We start from the raw sequence: 18,761 nt of genomic DNA, 5'->3' as shown, positions 1-18,761 counted from the left end.
AGGAAAGAATTAACGTAAAGAGGAAAGAAGTAATGAGAAGAGGAAGAAGGAAAGAATTAACGTAAAGAGGAAAGAAGTAATGAGAAGAGGAAGAAGGAAAGAATTAACGTAAAGAGGAAGGAGGAAAGAATGAACGTAAAGAGGAAAGAAGTAATGAGAAGAGGAAGAAGGAAAGAATTAACGTAAAGAGGAAGGAGGAAAGAATGAACGTAAAGAGAAAAGAAGTAATGTGAAGAGGAAGGAGGAAAGAATTAACGTAAAGAGGAAAGAAGTAATGAGAAGAAGGAGGAAAGAATTAACGTAAAGAGGAAAGAAGTAATGTGAAGAGGAAGAAGGAAAGAATTAACGTAAAGAGGAAAGAAGTAATGTGAAGAGGAAGAAGGAAAGAATTAACGTAAAGAGGAAAGAAGTAATGTGAAGAGGAAGAGGAAAGAATTAACGTAAAGAGGAAGAAGGAAAGAATTAACGTAAAGAGGAAAGAAGTAATGTGAAGAGGAAGAGGAAAGAATTAACGTAAAGAGGAAAGAAGTAATGAGAAGAAGGAGGAAAGAATTAACGTAAAGAGGAAAGAAGTAATGTGAAGAGGAAGAAGGAAAGAATTAACGTAAAGAGGAAAGAAGTAATGTGAAGAGGAAGGAGGAAAGAATTAACGTAAAGAGGAAAGAAGTAATGTGAAGAGGAAGGAGGAAATAATTAACGTAAAGAGGAAAGAAGTAATGAGAAGAGGAAGGAGGAAAAAAGTTATGTTGGTAAGGATGATGAGGTAGCGTAAAGGGGAGGAGGGGAGCAGGGGGGACGGGGGGGGGGGTAAGGAGGAGACGTAAAAGAGGGGTAGGCTATCATTGCAGGGAGGTCAAAGGGAGAGTTGGGGATTGGAAGGAAGAGACGATAAAAAATAAACGTGTAATTGGGGAAAAAGGGAGTAAATGAGTATACGAGAGAGAGAGAGAGAGAGAGAGAGAGAGAGAGAGAGAGAGAGAGAGAGAGAGAGAGAGAGAGAGAGAGAGAGAGAGAGAGAGAGAGAGAGAGAGACTATAAGAAACATAAAGAGAGCTTGTAAGTTACTCTAATCGGATGGAGGAGAAGAGAAAGAAAGAGATGAAGGATATGAGAGGAAGAAGAGGTGCGAGACAGACAGACTGTTTGGGTCCTAGGCTATATGAAGGAGTCTAGCACGCCGGAAATATGGAGTCCGCTAGTTTTATGGGCCTCTCAGTTTGCGATATTTAGTGAGAGGAGTATCTAGACACCTCTCCACCCGATACTGACCTCTCTTCGTTCTTTTATCTATCGTAGGAGCAGCATTGGACCTAGGCTATATGAAGGAGTCTAGTACGCCGGAAATATGCAGTCCGCTAGTATTATAGGCCTCTCAGTTTGCGATTTTTAGAGAGGAGAGTATCAGGACACCTCTCCACCCGATACTGACCTCTCTTTGTTTTCTTAGGCTATATGAAGGAGTCTAGCACGCCGGAAATATGCAGTCCGCTAGTTTTATAGGCCTCTCAGTTTGCGATTTTTAAAGAGGAGAGTATCAGGACACCTCTCCACCCGATACTGACCTCTCTTCGTTTTCTTAGGCTATATGAAGGAGTCTAGCACGCCGGAAATATGGAGTCCGCTAGTTATATGGACCTCTCAGTTTGCGATTTTTAGAGAGGAGAGTATCAGGACACCTCTCCACCCGATACTGACCTCTCTCCGTTCTTTTATCTATCGTAGGGCAGCATATAGCGGGCTTTTCTCGTTCGGGTTTCTGTATTTTGCCCTATAGCTGCCTGCCTTGGTGTAAAAGAAAACCCATATATGCAAACCAATATAAAATGACAGTTTCACGCAATACGGCAATACGTGAACTACCTCGTGTCTGTATCATTAGTATTCTCTTTTGATTCACTGTCGTCGAAAAAATATGAGTAGGTTTGGGTATTATTCAACCTTAAACATACACACACCAAAAAAATAAAGGCTGCAAAAACGTCTGTATCTGCTGTTTCTGCGCACTTCATTGGCACATGTATAAAAAGAACCTTCAGTTACGCACGCTCTCGCTCTCTTCGTAAACTTGAATAAAAAGGCAACGTTCTTAATCATTTATACCTTGCTTCAGTTTGATTATTTCTGTGGCAAGAGTTTGATTCGGTTATGGATGTGGGATACAGAGAGGCCCAGTGATTTACGGGTGTTTTCTCTCTCTCTCTCTGCGTCGCCCGCCACCACCACCACCACCGCAACGTTCTAATATGGCCGTCACTTTTAATTAAGGAGAAATACGCGTCTATAGGCAGGCGGTGATCGTTCAAGTGGCTGACGTGTAGATCGTTGACTTGGTTGGTCTTCAATAAGTACCTCTCGTCGATATTAAAGAGTATTTCCTTTTTTTGTCTCGTTTAAACTCTCTTGCGGATTAAAAAAAAAAAAACAACGATGACGACGGTAGAAGCGACGGCGATGCTTTTTTGTTTCTCTCTTTCTTTGCCGCCCATAACGAAGGCGAGCAACGAGAAAGCCATGGATTTGTCGAGTGAGTTACGGAAAACAAACGGATACTCTCTCTCTCTCTCTCTCCCTGGGTGCAAGTGTCTCCCTACTGTGTTCTCTCTTTTCTCGTATACAAAACCCGGAGTAGAAAAGTTTAGTACGTGCATTGGTAACACTGTCTTCAATCTCCACTTACATTCATTCCCTTTTCACTATTCTTTTTTTATACATCCGTCCTAGCGTCTCTCTCTCTCTCTCTCTCTGTACATGATGGCAGTTTAAGAAAATAGAGAAGAAAATACGAACGCCTGAATACAAGTTAACGTTTGCTCTTACAGTAGTTTCATAGCGCAGCAGTTTCTTCCTCTTGACAGTTTCTTCAATTCCTCTTTCTCTCCCCTCCTTCTCCCCTTCTTTTTCTTCACACTGACGGCGGCGCTGGCGGTGGCGGCGGCGGCGGTAACGTCTGAAGCGGCGTTCAAACGATAAGTCTGGCTTTGGCTTCCTCTTCCTGCTGTTGCTGTTGCGGTCCCTCGCCCTCTTCCTCTTCCTCCTCCTCTTCCTCCCCTCGTTGCTGGCGCTCCTCCTCCTCCTCTTCTTCGTCTTCGTCCTCCTCCTTGAACACGTCGTCACTAGAGGAGCCAAGCGTGGAGGTCGTGTGAGAGGAGCCGACGCCACCGAGCTCCAAGACCGAGTGCTGGAAGGAAAGACAGGAGCCCTAAGATGGTGTCTCCGTCAGTCCGTGTGTGTGTGTGTGTGTGTGTGTGTGTGACGTCTATTTTTGCGTGTGTTGATGGATACACAGTGACAATGTTTAAAGATTATTCATGGTTGTTGCTGTTTTTGTTATTTTTGCTGTTACTAATGTTGTTGTTAGTGTTGTACTGATGTCTTTTGTTGTTGCTGTTGTTAATGAGTGCCGATGATAATGGCTTTAGAGTTAGCGGTGTCGGTGGTGTGCCTTTGATGGTGTGATGGTGCTAGTGGTGCTAATCGAAGTGGTGTTGATGGTAGTGACATTCATACTCTCTCTAGCTACTTAGTCTTCCAATTATGCTCAATCATGGCTTACTCAAATTTTGCCTAACTGTCATCAAAGTACAAGAAATAAATACATACAGACATCCCTCGTGTTACGCTGTTTATGGTTAAGTATTGTCGCGAGTGGCTTTCCAAAAGGCATGGAACTACAATCGAGGGTGAGACGGAAGGTTTAAATAATGTGTATGAAAGAACAGGAAGCCGAGAGTTTTTGGTCCATATTTTTAAACGCATCGCGCTCCCATTACGACTATTTCCCAAGGCCACAGAGAAGCTTGACCGGGTTTCCTTGGGTGCTTTTCCCGTTCAAGATACAGAGGTCGAGTAAAACAATTAACCAAAGTCTATATATACCAAGTCAAGTCACTCTGCCTTCAAAACTGCGACCAGCACGAGCAGGGGGCGGTTTGGGTCGGAGCAGTGGGATGACGTCACTTGAAGCCAGTTCACGGGTGACTAAAGTTGCGGCCGTGTGTGCACTTTGGATGTGCATTCTCGCCTTCTTTCACCGCGCGTTCAGGCAAGCCACTGACGAAAAAATATGCCTTTTTTATGTTGCTATGCGTGACTGTAATTCCAATGCTTACAAACGGCGGTGTGGGGTGTGAGAGGGGGCATGTTGAAGTGATTGATTCAAATTAGTTCGCCTTTCTTCGCTTTGTCTAAATCCCTGTTTCTACATTCTCTAGTTTGGCTCCATTTGCAAGCAACGTCACGCATAAGCCACGCCTCTGCCGTGTCTCCTCCCACAAAGCTGCGTATGACTTGACTTGGTATATATAGACTTTGCTGTCAACATCACAAAACAGTCCATTGCAAAGCCACTGAGAAGACTGACCAAGTTTTCTTGCTTGCATTACCCGTTAAAAATGATGAAGTCGAGTAAAACTATCACCAGGATCCCAGAAACTTCTACGGAAGGCTTTTGAAAGTGAAATGAGGTGCCGATATGCTCAAATTACGGGATTTCAAGTCATTCATGCCCGTAACACACGTCTTATCCAGCAGCAACATCTCAGGCAGGTGTGTGTATCTTAGCGGCTCTATTTTTTTTTTCCTGATAACCACTAACAATGCACTGCCTTGCCTAGGACTTAGACGCTTCAAAAGGGAGTGTCGACACCTCTCCAAATGACCCTGGTCTCTCTTTTTTGGGTATCTTCTACTAAATACTATTTGCAGGAGTAGCGCCGTGAGGGATTTTAATGTTTCCACTTTTTTTCGCCATTGAGCTGCCTTCTTTCCCGTAAAAAAAAATATGATGTCTCTAGTTCTTAGCGAGTATCATTAATGCATAGGTTGTAAGCTTCTATAAGGCGGACAGGGCCTCGGCCAGGGTAGCAGTATTTTTTTGCCAGTTTTATGCCCTTGTGAATACCAGGAACGAAACACCTGCGAGGGATAACTGTACAGTGTGACCCTAAAATGGTTTATCTATTACTCTTGACTACTCTTGACGCAATGACAGATTACTTCCAGTGCCTAAAACGCAGACCGTAAATGTGTTATTTAAATACAGTGGCAGCAGAGTTGTGTGAGCCGCAAAATTCTTTTACTCTAGAATGGCAGCCAGTTTTTCTATTTGACAAATTTACCCCAAAACGCTGGAGCAGACTCTTTCTTTATCATTTTTCTGCGTTCACTTCTTTTACGGTCTCTCTCTCTCTCTCTCGAAATACAAATCTAACATTTATCAACCGAATCATCAGTTCTTGGGTTTCCAACGAACACTTTCAAGTAGTCAGTCATCAGTTTGTAGTTCTCCAACCAACACTTCGGAAAAGCGAGCCACAATATATAAGTTTTCTGGCGAATAACTCGAAAAAGCGAATCATCAGTGTTTGGTTTAACTCGCTCTTATAGTGACCGTCAAACATCCTCCGGTGACTGACGAAGAGGATCCCATTTTCCGAAACATCTTATTCACTGGGACTGCACGCGAAGCCATGGCAGCGTGAACTTCCGATAAGAAATACATGAAAATACAACCCAGCGCCATGATAAATGTTCGGTGCTTACTCTTTGCATCCAGCGTGCGTGGCGAAGGCGTTACAGGAGATCGATTGGGAACTTCGCGATAAGCAGATTTTTTTTTTTTTTTTTTTGTAGGAATCGTGTTTCATTTGTTTATTTCGACACCGAGCAACGCTGCCGCCGACGGGTGTAACCTACTGCTGCTACTGCTACTACTACTACTACTACTATCCTAATACAGATTATTTTACTACTAATACTAATCTACTACTACTATTACTATTACTTCTATTGCTACTACTATTACTACTACTACTACTACCACCACTACTACTACTACTACTACTACTACAACTACTACTACTACTACTACTACTACTACTACTATTACTACTACTACTACTATTACTACTACTATTACTACTACTAATACTACTACTACTACTACTACTACTACTACTACTACTACTACTACTACTACTACTACTACTACTACTACTACTATCCTAATACAGATTATTTTACTACTAATACTAATCTACTACTACTATTACTACTACTTCTACTACTACTACTACTACTACTACTACTACTACTACTACTACTACTACTACTATCCTAATACAGATTATTTTACTACTACTACTAATCTACTACTACTATTACTACTACTACTACTACTACTACTACTACTACTACTACTAATACTACTATTACTACTACTATCCTAATACAGATTATTTACTACTACTACTTCTACTACTACTACTACTACTACTACTACTACTACTACTACTACTACTCCTACATACAACTACTACTACTACTACTACTACTATTACTACTACTACTACTGCTGCTACTACTACTACTACTACTACTGCTACTACTACTACTACTGAAAGTCATGTCAAGTCAGATTGGTTTTTACATGTCCTAGAAAAGAAATGTATTGAAAGACTGTAAGGTGCATGTCTACACAGAACTCACATTATTTGCACTGTGTAGATATGTATGTATGTGTGTATGTATGGAATGATATATGTATGTACCTACGTATGCATGTGTATATATGTCGGTATTCTTCCGTGTGTGTGTGTGTGTGTGTGTGTGTGTGTCTGTATGTGTCAGTCAGTTTCTTGCATGTATACACACACCGATAGGAGGAGGAGGAGGAGGAGGAGGAGGAGGAGGAGGAGGAAGAATAGGAGGAGAAGGAGAAGTAGGAGGAGGAGGAGAAGGAAGAATAGGAGAAGAAAGAATAGGAGGAAAAGGAGAAGCAGGAGGAGGAGGAGGAGGAGGAGGAGGAAATAAAGGGCAGAGGAGAGGAGATAAAGGCGTGATAAAGAGGGACAGAGGAATAGGAGGAGGAGGAGGAGTAGGAATATGAGGAGGAAGGGGAGGAGGACGAGGAGGAGGAGGAGGAGGAGGAGGAGGAGGTGGTGTAGCTGTGCCCTGCCCACCTGTCACGGCCCCTCGGCGGTTGAGGCGGAGGTGGCGTGGGAGGTTGAGGGCTGTTGGGGAGGTGGTGGTGGTGGTGGTGGTGGTTTGCACGGTGGTGGTTCGGGGGAGGCGGCCTGTTCATGCAAACCCCGGGATCCTCTCAGTAAAGCAACGCTAAAGCTAAGTCACCAAAAGGCTATAAAAAAACGGAATAAATGCATGTATATATAAAATGGAACTAATCAATCCAAAGCACCACCACAGGAAGTGAGTAGTATGATAATAATACTCATCAGCTCTATGAAAAGTGAGAGATAATAAGATCACCATCAAAAACTATGAGGGAGGAAGAAAATATTTACTCATCCATGAAGAGGAGGAGGAGGAGGAGGGGGAGGAGGCTATAGGCTGCCAACTAGTGATTAGTAAAAAACTTTATAGATGTATGTTTATAAATGGAAAAACTAGTTCCAGTACCACACTAGGTAAAAAATAGGTCTGAGCCTCGCAGGGCAAGAGCTGAAGACTCCTGGAGAGGCCTCGCCAGCGGGGGACGGTGAGGGGAAGGGTCTCGGGGCTTTGGGAGCAAGGGAGTGAATGGGTAACTTGAGGCTCCGGAAAACGACTGATTCCACGGATAAAATTTAAGGCCAACAGTGTTTTTTTTTTATATATAGATTCATTAATTCACGGCTCTTCCTTCACCCGAGCAACGGTTGTGAAGTTAACTGCAACGGAAGAGGAACAAACATAAAAAAAATAATAATAATGATAACGACAATAATAATAATAATATTAATAATAATGATGATGATAATGATGATGATGATGATGATGATGATGATGATGATGATGATGATGATGATGATGATGATGATGATGATGATGATGATGATGATGATGATGATGATGATGATGATAATAATAATAATAATAATAATAATAATAATAATAATAATAATAATAATAATAATAATAATAATAATAATAACAACAGTAACAAACCCCCCGAAGATACTCTATGGCCAAAACATTTTAAGGTGCAAGTTTAACACGTAGCCAAAAATGAAGAGAAATAAAATAGCTTAACCTCAAATTTAGAACGGAGACGAAAACAAACACAAAAAAAATATTAGAATACGTTACGGATGACGTCATCATTCTAAATATCTGCAATAAACTACATGACACGGAGAGGAAAAAAAAGGAAACGAAAAAAATAAAGCCCCAAGAAACGTGACTGAGGAAATAAAGCTTTGGCACTGCAGTCACCATGCCGCGCTCTCTCATAACGCTGACACAGAATTATGTGCATCTGCTGGGCACGTGAGAGAGGGGGAGTTGACATCGCGAAGAGCGGGGAAGCGGCGAGGCTGTTCCAAGGAGCCAAGTACCGCACACACGCACACGCACACACGCACACACACACGCACAAGGGCGAAAGGACCAGGAGCTCTTGTGTATGTGTGTGTGTGCGCGTATGTGTGTGTGTGTGCGTGGGAAACTCTCTATATAAGTAAACTTCATGCAACGCCGTCTCAGTATACTGCTTCTACTAAATAATACTCTCTGGGCCTGCAAAACAACACGAAATGATAAGAGTAATAAAGGAATGGTGGCAACAGTAATAATGACAATACTCTGAATAATAATAATAGTAATGCTGGTAATAATAATAGTAATAATAATGGTTTACTTCTACTTCTACTGGTGATAATAAGGATAATGATACTAATGATACCAACAATAATTATAGCATTCTTAATAAAGGCAAATGATTATGTGTCTTCTAACAAAATACACACACACTCACACTCTCTCTCATAAAAAAGCCGATATACTAAAATAAAGATAATAAGCCTTGCCGCAAGCCACAAAGTAAAGCTGCCAACACAACAGTACACAGTAGTCTGCCAGCGGGCCAAAGGACGGGACGGCGTGACGCTCCTTTAAAATATGTCACCGGTTGGTATTCTTAGACGCTTCCGCCTCTCACAGCAACTATTTTCAAAGGCCGAAGAGGAGATTAGTTGGGTTCTCATGAGTGTTTTTTTAGGTTCAGGGTACAGAAAAAGGGTCAAACTATCACCAAGATCCTTAAACTTCCCCTGGAAATGCCCAAAACTTCTACGAAAGCCTTGCCAAATGTGTGTTTGGCCGCCGAAATGTTTAATAATACGGCCCTTCGACTCTTCCTCCTTGTATTGACACACAAGAGCGTAGTAGGGAAGGGAGGGAGGTCGGGTAATTGGTATAAGTCAAATGTCCACAAATTTGGGATCCATGGTGTGAGGGAGCACGTAGCACATACAACTTATTGAACTTCGATATTCACGACGAAAAGAAAACATTCCACTGAACTGCTTTTCGTAGAAGTAGAGACTCGACAATAATTACGAATCCATGACAGGAGTGAATGCAATTGAAAATCCATATTGAAATTATTGTTGAATGCTACACTGAAATGTTCGAGGAATATTTATGGGTACCTAAGTGTTATGTGTAGCGGAAAGAATTACTGACTAGCTCATGTATTAATTTTACTTGGAGCATGGTTCTTCCAAGTACCGGTCACAAGGCAATACTGATCGCAGGCCACCAGTTATGGGCCGCCACCTACAACAACACATAAATAAACATCAAAGGAGCACCACACCGTACACAGTGCTGCCAAGAGACTCACAACAGGGTCGTGAGGGTGATGCCTGAACCTACACTGTGTCACATTACTGGACAAACGTTATAAGACCACTAATATACAGGAAAGGGCACCGAGCGTCTCAACAATAGTCACACAGCTATTCTCAATAACGTGAAGCGCGATGACGGATGATATGAGAGAGATTCTACCACTACGTGAGGAAACTACTTGAAAAGGCGCTTAAGGTAAGAAATATAATGGCGACGCTTCCCAAAGACCGCCCATTAGATAGGCCTAACCCATATGGAACGCAGTGGAGGGGACGATGTAGAGGAAAAGATTGAAACGCGTTGTTCTGTGGCCGGCCGGCATGGAACTACTGTGTTTGTGCTGACGATGATAACAAAAATGCTAATAATAATAATAATAATAATAATAATAATAATAATAATAATAATAATAATAATAATAATAATAATGATAATAATGATAATGATAATACTTTCAAAAGCAGTGCAGCGTCTGGAGTTCAACTTATCAACTATGCACGCACACAAATATACAAAGAGATAGATTGTAATAAAGAAAAGAATAGTGCAGTTATAGAAGCAGTAGCATCAGCAGCAGCAGCAGCAGTAGTAATAGTAGTAGTAGTAGTAGTAGTAGTAGTAGTAGTAGAAGTAGTAGTGGTAGTAGTAGTAGTAGTAGTAGCAGCAGCAGTAGCAACAAAGCAGTAGTAGTAGTAATAGTAGTAGTATATAGATTTGTGTTGCTGACATTCTTGTTGTTGTTGATAATGTGGTGGTGGTGGTAGTAGAGGTGGATAAACTTTGACAGTAGTAGTAGTAGTAGTAGTAGTAGTAGTAGTAGTAGTAGTAGTAGTATCAGTAGTAGTAGTAGTAGTAGTAGTAGTAGTAGTAGTATCAGTAGTAGTAGTAGTAGTAGTAGTAGTAGTAGTAGTAGTAGTAGTAGTATCAGTAGTAGTAGTAGTAGTAGTAGTAGTAGTAGTAGCAGTAGTAGTAGTAGTAGTACTAGTAGTCTTGGTGGTTAGGGTGATTATTTTTTTTACACTCAGAGGTACACACACACACACACACATACACACACACACACACACACACACACACACACACACACACATACACACACACACACACACACACACACACACACACACACACACACATAACAAGCAAACAAACAAACAATTAATCTTTTAACAGATATGAGTTATTTATATACGAAAATTAATGTGAATATAGTCTGTAATAATAATAATAATAATAATAATAATAGTAATAATAGTAATAATAATAATAATAATAATAATAATAATAATAATAATAATAATAATAATAATAATAATAATGATAGTGGTAATATTGGAGTAATTAGGAGTAATATCATTTAGGCACAATCTACAAAAATAGTTCACTAATAACTCTGCCTATATAGAGGAGGAAACACATGATTAGTACAGGTGAATGCATTAATAGTTACGTGGAATGATAAAAAAATATATCATAACTATCATCATCACAGCATCAGCTCTAGACTGCACTAAATATTACAACTACATTATCATGCTCATTTTAAAAGCTGGCAAAGGGTTAAATACACACTACTGGTTTATTATTATCATTATTATTATTATTATTATTATTATTATTATTATTATTATTATTATTATTATTATTATTATTATTATTATGACTACTGAGATTTTAATTATTGCTATTTTATTGGCTTTTATACATGCTAGTGTGTGTGTGTGTGTGTGTGTGTGTGTGTGTGTGTGTGTGTGTGTGTGTGTGTGTGTGTGTGTGTGTGTGTGTGTGTGTGTGTGTTGTAGGCTTGGGGTAATTATTTTCTGGTATGTTGGTTTTATTTGTGTAGAAGATAACACAGATGAGAAGATAAGGAGGAGGAAAAGGAGGAGGAGGAGGAGGAGGAGGAGGAGGAGGAGGAGGAGGAAAAAAGGACTGAAAGAGGGGAACCGAAATGATAATAAAAAGAAGGAAAAGAAGTATATTCCTGTTTCTGGTGGAGAGAGAGAGAGAGAGAGAGAGAGAGAGAGAGAGAGAGAGAGAGAGAGAGAGAGAGAGAGAGAGAGAGAGAGAGAGAGAGAGAGAGAGAGAGAGAGAGAGAGAGAGAGAGAGAGAGAGAGAGAGAGAGAAATAAAACGAGACGGGACTGGAAGAGATGTTCATGAAAATCTAAAGAAAACGAAACTTTGAATGCAACGAAGTAAAAAAAAAAAGAAAGGTAAATGACAAACAACGGGGAAGAATTACAAAACACATAAACGCAATACAGAAACATAGAAAACGGACTCTAATAAACACTTGGAAGGGGGACTTAACAGCTCTTTCAATATACAGGGCAGCACAATTTTTAAGCCCGTATTTTCAGATGCTTTCGGCTCTCCCAGCAACTATTTCCAAAGGCCACAAAAAAAGATTAGTCGTGTTCTCATGAGTCTTTTTACATTCATGGTGCAGAAGGAGCCTTGTCAAACTGTCGCTGGGGTCATAAAACTACTCACACAAATACCCAAAACATCTACGAAAGCCTTATTGAATGTCAGTGTAAGCTCCGAACAATTTGAGAATTTGGGCCTTAAACTATCGCAGGGGTCATAAAACTACTCACATAAATACACATAACATCTACGAAAGCCTTATTAAAATAGTGTAAGCTCCGAAGTCTTTTGAGAATTCGGGCCTTAAACTATCGCTGGGGTCATAAAACTACTCACATAAATATCCATAACATCTACGAAAGCCTTATGAAATGTAAGTGTAAGCTCCGAAGTTTTTTGAGAATTCGGGCCTTAAACTATCGCTGGGGTCATAAAATTACTCACATAAATACCCATAACATCTACGGAAGCCTTATTAAATGTATGTGTAAGCTCCGAAGTTTTTTGAGAATTTGGGCCTTAAACTATCGCTGGGGTCATAAAACTATACTCACATAAATACCCATAACATCTACGGAAGCCTATTTAAATGTCAGTGTAAGCTCCGAAGTTTTTTGAGAATTTGGGCCTTAAACTATCGCTAGGGTCATAAAACTACTCACATAAATACCTATAACATCTACGAAAGCCTTTTTAAATGTAAGTGTAAGCTCCGAAGTTTTTTGAAAATTTGAGCCTTAAACAAATCGGCACTTGAGTTCGCCTGTTTCAAAAGCCTCTCATAGAAGTTACTGGCCTTTTAATGGCTGTTTTGTAATCCTAGTGATAGTTTTACACGACCTCTGTACCCTGAACTAGAAAATCCCACATGAAAACCAGGTTATTCTTTTCTGTGGACTTGAGGAAGAGTAATAAAGGGAACTCGGTATGTTTAATAATAAGTACTTTAGCCTCCCAGTCCTACAGTGTATTGGGAGAGCAACGGAACTTCAAACACCGAGACCGATATGCAAAGTGCTGCCCCCTACACATACACAGCTTAGGTCACACGTTCTGGACAAACACGCACACACAAAAAAAGAGGGGAAAAAAGTTAAGGAAATAAGAGAAGAGTAACAAAGCAAAAAACGAAACAAAACATAAAAGCACCAATACCCGAAAAAGTAAAATTAGTGAAAGAATACAAACAAACCGAACAGTGATATATAAATACACACTGCCAGACACAGCCAGCCAGCCAGACAGACAGGACGGACAGACAGATAGGACAAACTGACGGACAGACAGATGGACAGAAACCAAAGAAGTGAGGCAAACACACACACACACACACACACACACACGCACAAAACCCTTACCCACCCCACTACCTCATCTCTCTCTCTCTCTCTCTCTCTCTCTCTCTCTCTCTCTCTCTCACCTCAGGCACCGAGTACACTGCCAGGAGTTGCTCGGCGCTTTTGGGCGTTCTAGGGGAGGAGTCCGAGGTCCCGGTGGTGGTGGTGTTGGTCTCCGAGGTAAGCGAGTAGTTGGGCGCACGCAGGTACAGGTAGTGGTGCATCCTCCCCTCACGCAGGTCCCCGGAGCTTGAGGCCATGGAGCTTTGAGACGGCCTCCTTGACCCTCCTGTGTTGGTACGGAAAGGAAGAGGGGTGGGTTGTAGGAGAGAGAGAGAGGAGGAGGGGGTGGAAGATAGACGGAGGGAGGGTTAGAGGAGGTAAAATGGAGTGTGAGGAAGTGGAGGAGCGGCAAGAGGGTGATAAAGTAAATGAGAAGAGAAGGAGAATGGGGATGAGCGCAAGAGGGGAAAAAGTTAAATAAAAGAGGACGGATAAAAGGAGGGAAAGGATGAATTAGAGGGAAAATGGGAAACGGCGGAGGAGGAGGGGGAGGAGAAGGAAGAGGAGGGAGAGAAGGGAACGAGGTGTGTAGGAAAGAACGAAAAATGAAACGGCAACCCAAGAAGAGAGAGAGAGGGATGAAGGATGAAGGAGAGAGAGAGAGAGAGAGAGAGAGAGAGAGAGAGAGAGAGAGAGAGAGAGAGAGAGAGAGAGAGAGAGAGAGAGAGAAGACAACAAAGATATTAGTATGACGACCTTATTACGAGAAAAAAAAACGAGAAAAAAAAGTGAATGATCAAAGCCTCAACTGAACGACGCGACGAGACTAACGTAGCACGAAAAAGAACGAGCGAACGAGTGAACGTGGTTGGTTGCTTGTCTGCCTATTATGGTAACGCTGACACGCCCTTCTTCTCTGTGCACTGAAAGGGAAACGTGTGTGTGTGTGTGTGTGTGTGTGTGTGTGTGTGTGTGTGAAAGGTGGAGAGAGAGAGAGAGAGAGAGAGAGAGAGAGAGAGAGAGAGAGAGAGAGAGAGAGAGAGAGAGAGAGAGAGAGAGAGAGAGAGAGAGAGAGAGAGAGAGAGAGAGAGAGAGAGAGAGAGAGAGAGAGAGAGAGAGAGAGAACAAACGGGAATATGTAAGACGAAGGAGAAGGAAAACAAAACAGATAAACACAGACAAACGAATACAAACACTCACACATACACACAGACAGACACAAACAATGAAACAAAAAAAAAATATGAAGAAATAAAACAGGCGCGTACACAAAACACAGAAACAGAAAACAAACAGACAAACAGACAAACAAAAACATATCAAGGGTCGCTTCTTATCAGCATCCTCCTCCTCTGCCATACCTCGGTGCGTGTAAACAAACAAACGAACGAACAAACGAACAAGAACCTTTAATACAGTCAGACAAAAAAATAGACATGAACATTAAGAAGAACAGCTCAAATGAGAGAGAGAGAGAGAGAGAGAGAGAGAGAGAGAGAGAGAGAGAGAGAGAGAGAGAGAGAGAGAGAGAGAGAGAGAGAGAGAGAGAGAGAGAGAGAGAGAGAGAGAGAGAGAGAGAGAGAGAGAGAGAGAGAGAGAGAGAGAGAGAGAGAGAGAGAGAGAGAGAGAGAATATATTATGTTACAATATCTGGTAACATCAATTATTGCGACATGCTGTGAGTGTACGTCACACACACACACACACACACACACACACACACACACACACACACACACACACACACACATGTATAGTCGTCATAGTTGTAATATAAAGTGTCATCAAAGGGAAAAAAATAGTTATTCATAAAAGTTATGAGATAGTTTAAGATTAATGAGAAAGTCTCACACAACAACAGTACACATCTTATCTTAAAAATAATAGGAAGTGAAAGTAGTAGAAGTAGGTAGTAGTGGTAGTAGTAGTAGTAGTAGTAGTAGTAGTAGTAGTGAGATGGGGAGAAGGCGGAGAAAATTTAGTAGTAGTATTGATAATATTTTCAACAATAACTATAACGTCCACAACAAATTTATCAATGACAGCTGCAACACCGTCTCCTACCACTACTGCTACCACTCTTCACTACTACTGCTCCTACTACTACCATTAATACTACCACTACTACCACTCTTCTACTACTACTATTACCACTAAAACTACCACCGCTCTTCTACTAATACTACTATTATTACTATTACTACTACTTCTACTACTACTGCTACTACTACTACTACTACAACTACAACTAATAATAATAATAATAATAATAATAATAATAATAATAATAATAATAATAATAATAATAATAATAATGATAATAATAATTACAATTATAATAATAATAATAATAATAATAATAATAATAATAATAATAATAATAATAATAATAATGATAATAATAATTACAATTATAATAATAATAATAATAATAATAATAATAATAATAATAATAATAATAATAATAATAATAATAATAATAATAATAATAATAATAATAATAATAATAATAATAATAATAATAATAATAATTAATTGAAGAGGCGGTGGCTGAGTGGTTAGCGTGCGGGCCCTGTATTCACCGCCTGCTGGACGACGCGGGTTCGAATCCCCACGCTACCACCTGGGATTTTTGAGTCACCGCCGAGTAGCCCAAGACTACCCACATGGTGTCCTGACGACCACCCATCAACCCGGACACTAGAAGAAACCGTCCAAGTGAATCAAGAATGAGTTCCAGGGCGCAGCATGAGCCAAGAATAAATGGCGCCACCATAATAATTGCCTGCGCCATGACGGCCTTGGGCCGACCACTAGGCCCATGAAGAAAGCCTATCGGTGCTATAAGCAAACACGTAAAAATAATAATAATAATAATAATAATAATAATAATAATAATAATAATAATAATAATAATAATAATAATAATAATAATAATAATAATAATAATAATAATAATAATAATAATAATGATAATAATAATAATGCTACTACTGCCTCTATTACCTCGATTATTATTATCTTTAGTGATAACAACAATAATAACAGTGCTAATAATAACATGAACTACAGGAACAGGAATACAACAACAACAACAACAACAACAACAACAACAACAACAACAACAACAACAACAACAACAACAACAACAATAACAACTACAACTACAAATACTACTACTACTACTATTACTACTACTACTACTACTACTACTACTACTACTACTACTACTACTAAAAAAAAAAAAAAGTCGGTTCCACGAGAGCTGGCGGGCCAAATCCGATAAGGATGGACTCGCGGACTTCCGTAGCATCATCGCTTGGGTGACGGCCTCTGCGCTGCTCATTGGCTGTTGTTAACTAGATCCAACCTGCGGCAAATTCCTTTTGCCTACTCTCTCTCGATCTCTGCTACTCTTAAAATCAATACTGTTGGTATCTTAATGTAGTTATTCTTATAATCGCTCTTCCTTATGGCTATTTGTTAGTTTATTACCCATAAATAATGGAAATATATATCAGAATTAGTGATAGCACGATGAAAGAAAAGGTTCTTGCCTTAGGCCAGTGTTTATGTTATGACTCCGTAGCATCACTACACATTATGACTAAGCCAGGGCTAAAATTATACCAAGAAATCTTACAATAAATGAGTTATCGGTTGACGTTGTGTAGACTATAGCTTAGCACTTTGTAGTATAGTCCATTGACTATAACTTGAGCCCTGTGGCTTGGCCCGGGGAAACCTTCACTGTTTACAGATCTAGCGATGACCTGCGCATGGCGATGTCTCACTGTTAGTCTGTATTTTATCTATTTATGGAATATATATATATATATATATATATATATATATATATATATATATATATATATATATATATATATATATATATATATATATATATATATATATATATATATATATATATATATATATATATATATATATATATATATATATATATCTATATATACATTCATAATGCGATTGCATGGTGTTATGAGAGGCTTGGGATTAGAGGGAAAGACAACGACTCAGTAAACCTTCCAAAAGGCACATATTTATCAATAAAGATATTTTTGCGTTAGTTTTTATCAGTGCAATCTCTTACAGCTCAATAAGGGTTTTGGAAGGAATACAAAGTCAATTTTATGCATGTTAGAACAAGTTAAGAATTGGCCAATGAGCGCGTAGTACCATAACCCAAGCAATGATACCAAGGCCACAAGTCCATCTTTGAAGGATTAGGCCCGCCTGGTCTCGTGGAACCGACTATACTACTACTACTACTACTACTACTACTACTACTATTAGGCCTACTACTACTACTACTACTACTACTACTACTACTACTACTACTACCACATTTGCCATCCATTACACTAACTACTAAGGATGAAGAAAGAAAGGAAAAAAAGTAAGAATGGTATGAGTGGTAGAGGGAAGGAAGACTGCAGGATGGAAAACTTAAGGAAGGAGTAATCTTTCTGTGCGTGTTTGCGTGGGTGTTTTGTTTTGGGTGGAAGGAACAGGAAGAGAAGGAATAAAATAGGAAGTGAAACAAAAGATATCCACGTGTTGAAGGACAACAAAGAGTAAAGGAGATAGAAGGAATAGTCAAAATAATGAGGCAGAAAAGCTGAGGAAATTTATGTAAACCAAGTCAGGGAGAAGAGAAGGAGAAGAGGAGGAGAAGGAGTTGGAAGTACAAGAGAGAAGTCATGTTACGCAGTATGATAGTTCAGAGGCAGGAGAGAAAACCTGGTCAACAGAAAGCAGAAGCAAGGAAGCAGGATAGCAGGCAGGCAGACAGTCAGGCACAGAGCAAGGGCAGACCTCTGGAGTGCACGGTGGCGGGATCCCTTATGCAGACGTAGTAGCCAATGGGCTCACCACGCCCTTCCCCTACCACCAGACGAAGGGACGCCTGGGAGGAACGACGAGTGCCTGCAGAGGGGGCGTCAGGGGCATACGGGAAGGGTAGGGAGGAAGGATAGGGTAGATAGAAGGGAATGGGAGGGACAAGGGAAATATAGGAGTTTTGAAAGAAAGGATGACATGGAAGGGAGAGAATTGGGTGTTGAGGGAACGAAGGATGGGGAAGACAGAAGGGGTTGAGAGGGACAAGGAAAGGAAAAGAGATTGGGAAGGAGAGGGAATTATAAAAGTGTTGGAAGGAAGGATTGCATGGAAGGAAGGGGTTGGGTGTTGAGGGAACGAAAGATGAGGAAGATAGAAGGTGTTGAGAGGGACAAGTGAAGGAAAAGATATTGAGATGGAAAGAGAAATATAGAAGTATTGGAAGGAACGATGACATGGAAGGAAGAGGGTTAGGAAAATAGGGAAAGGGTACGGGAAGGGGATGGAAGGAAAAGAAAATGCAGAAGCGATTAGAGAAGGAAGGTTAGGGAGATAA

General features: G+C 40.3%; 1 protein-coding gene across 6 annotated transcripts in view; it reads right to left on the bottom strand.

The window, feature by feature from the left end:
* Positions 1–18,761, bottom strand: part of LOC126997351 (histone H3.v1-like) — a 76,159-nt gene that overhangs the window by 2,657 nt on the left and 54,741 nt on the right. Inside the window, exons 6-9 of one of the 6 annotated variants that reach the window (XR_007752047.1) lie at positions 18,182–18,292; positions 13,423–13,628; positions 1,563–3,178; positions 1–1,429 (exon numbers count right to left, since the gene is read on the bottom strand). The exon at positions 1–1,429 is cut by the window's left edge and continues 2,657 nt beyond it. Coding sequence is in view for 3 of the 6 variants with exons in the window: in XM_050858406.1 (XP_050714363.1) it covers positions 2,960–3,178; positions 13,423–13,628; positions 18,182–18,292 (536 nt within the window). In the remaining 3 variants the exon portion in view is untranslated. Of the gene's footprint in view, positions 3,179–6,959; positions 7,074–13,422; positions 13,629–18,181; positions 18,293–18,761 lie in introns of all 6 variants that reach the window. The other 5 variants (XR_007752049.1, XR_007752048.1, XM_050858407.1 and 2 more) reach the window with 5 other exon arrangements.

The sequence above is a fragment of the Eriocheir sinensis genome, chromosome 12 (genome assembly GCF_024679095.1).
Source record: "Eriocheir sinensis breed Jianghai 21 chromosome 12, ASM2467909v1, whole genome shotgun sequence".
Lineage (NCBI taxonomy): Eukaryota > Metazoa > Arthropoda > Malacostraca > Decapoda > Varunidae > Eriocheir > Eriocheir sinensis.
This window is presented reverse-complemented; position numbering and strand designations above follow the sequence as displayed.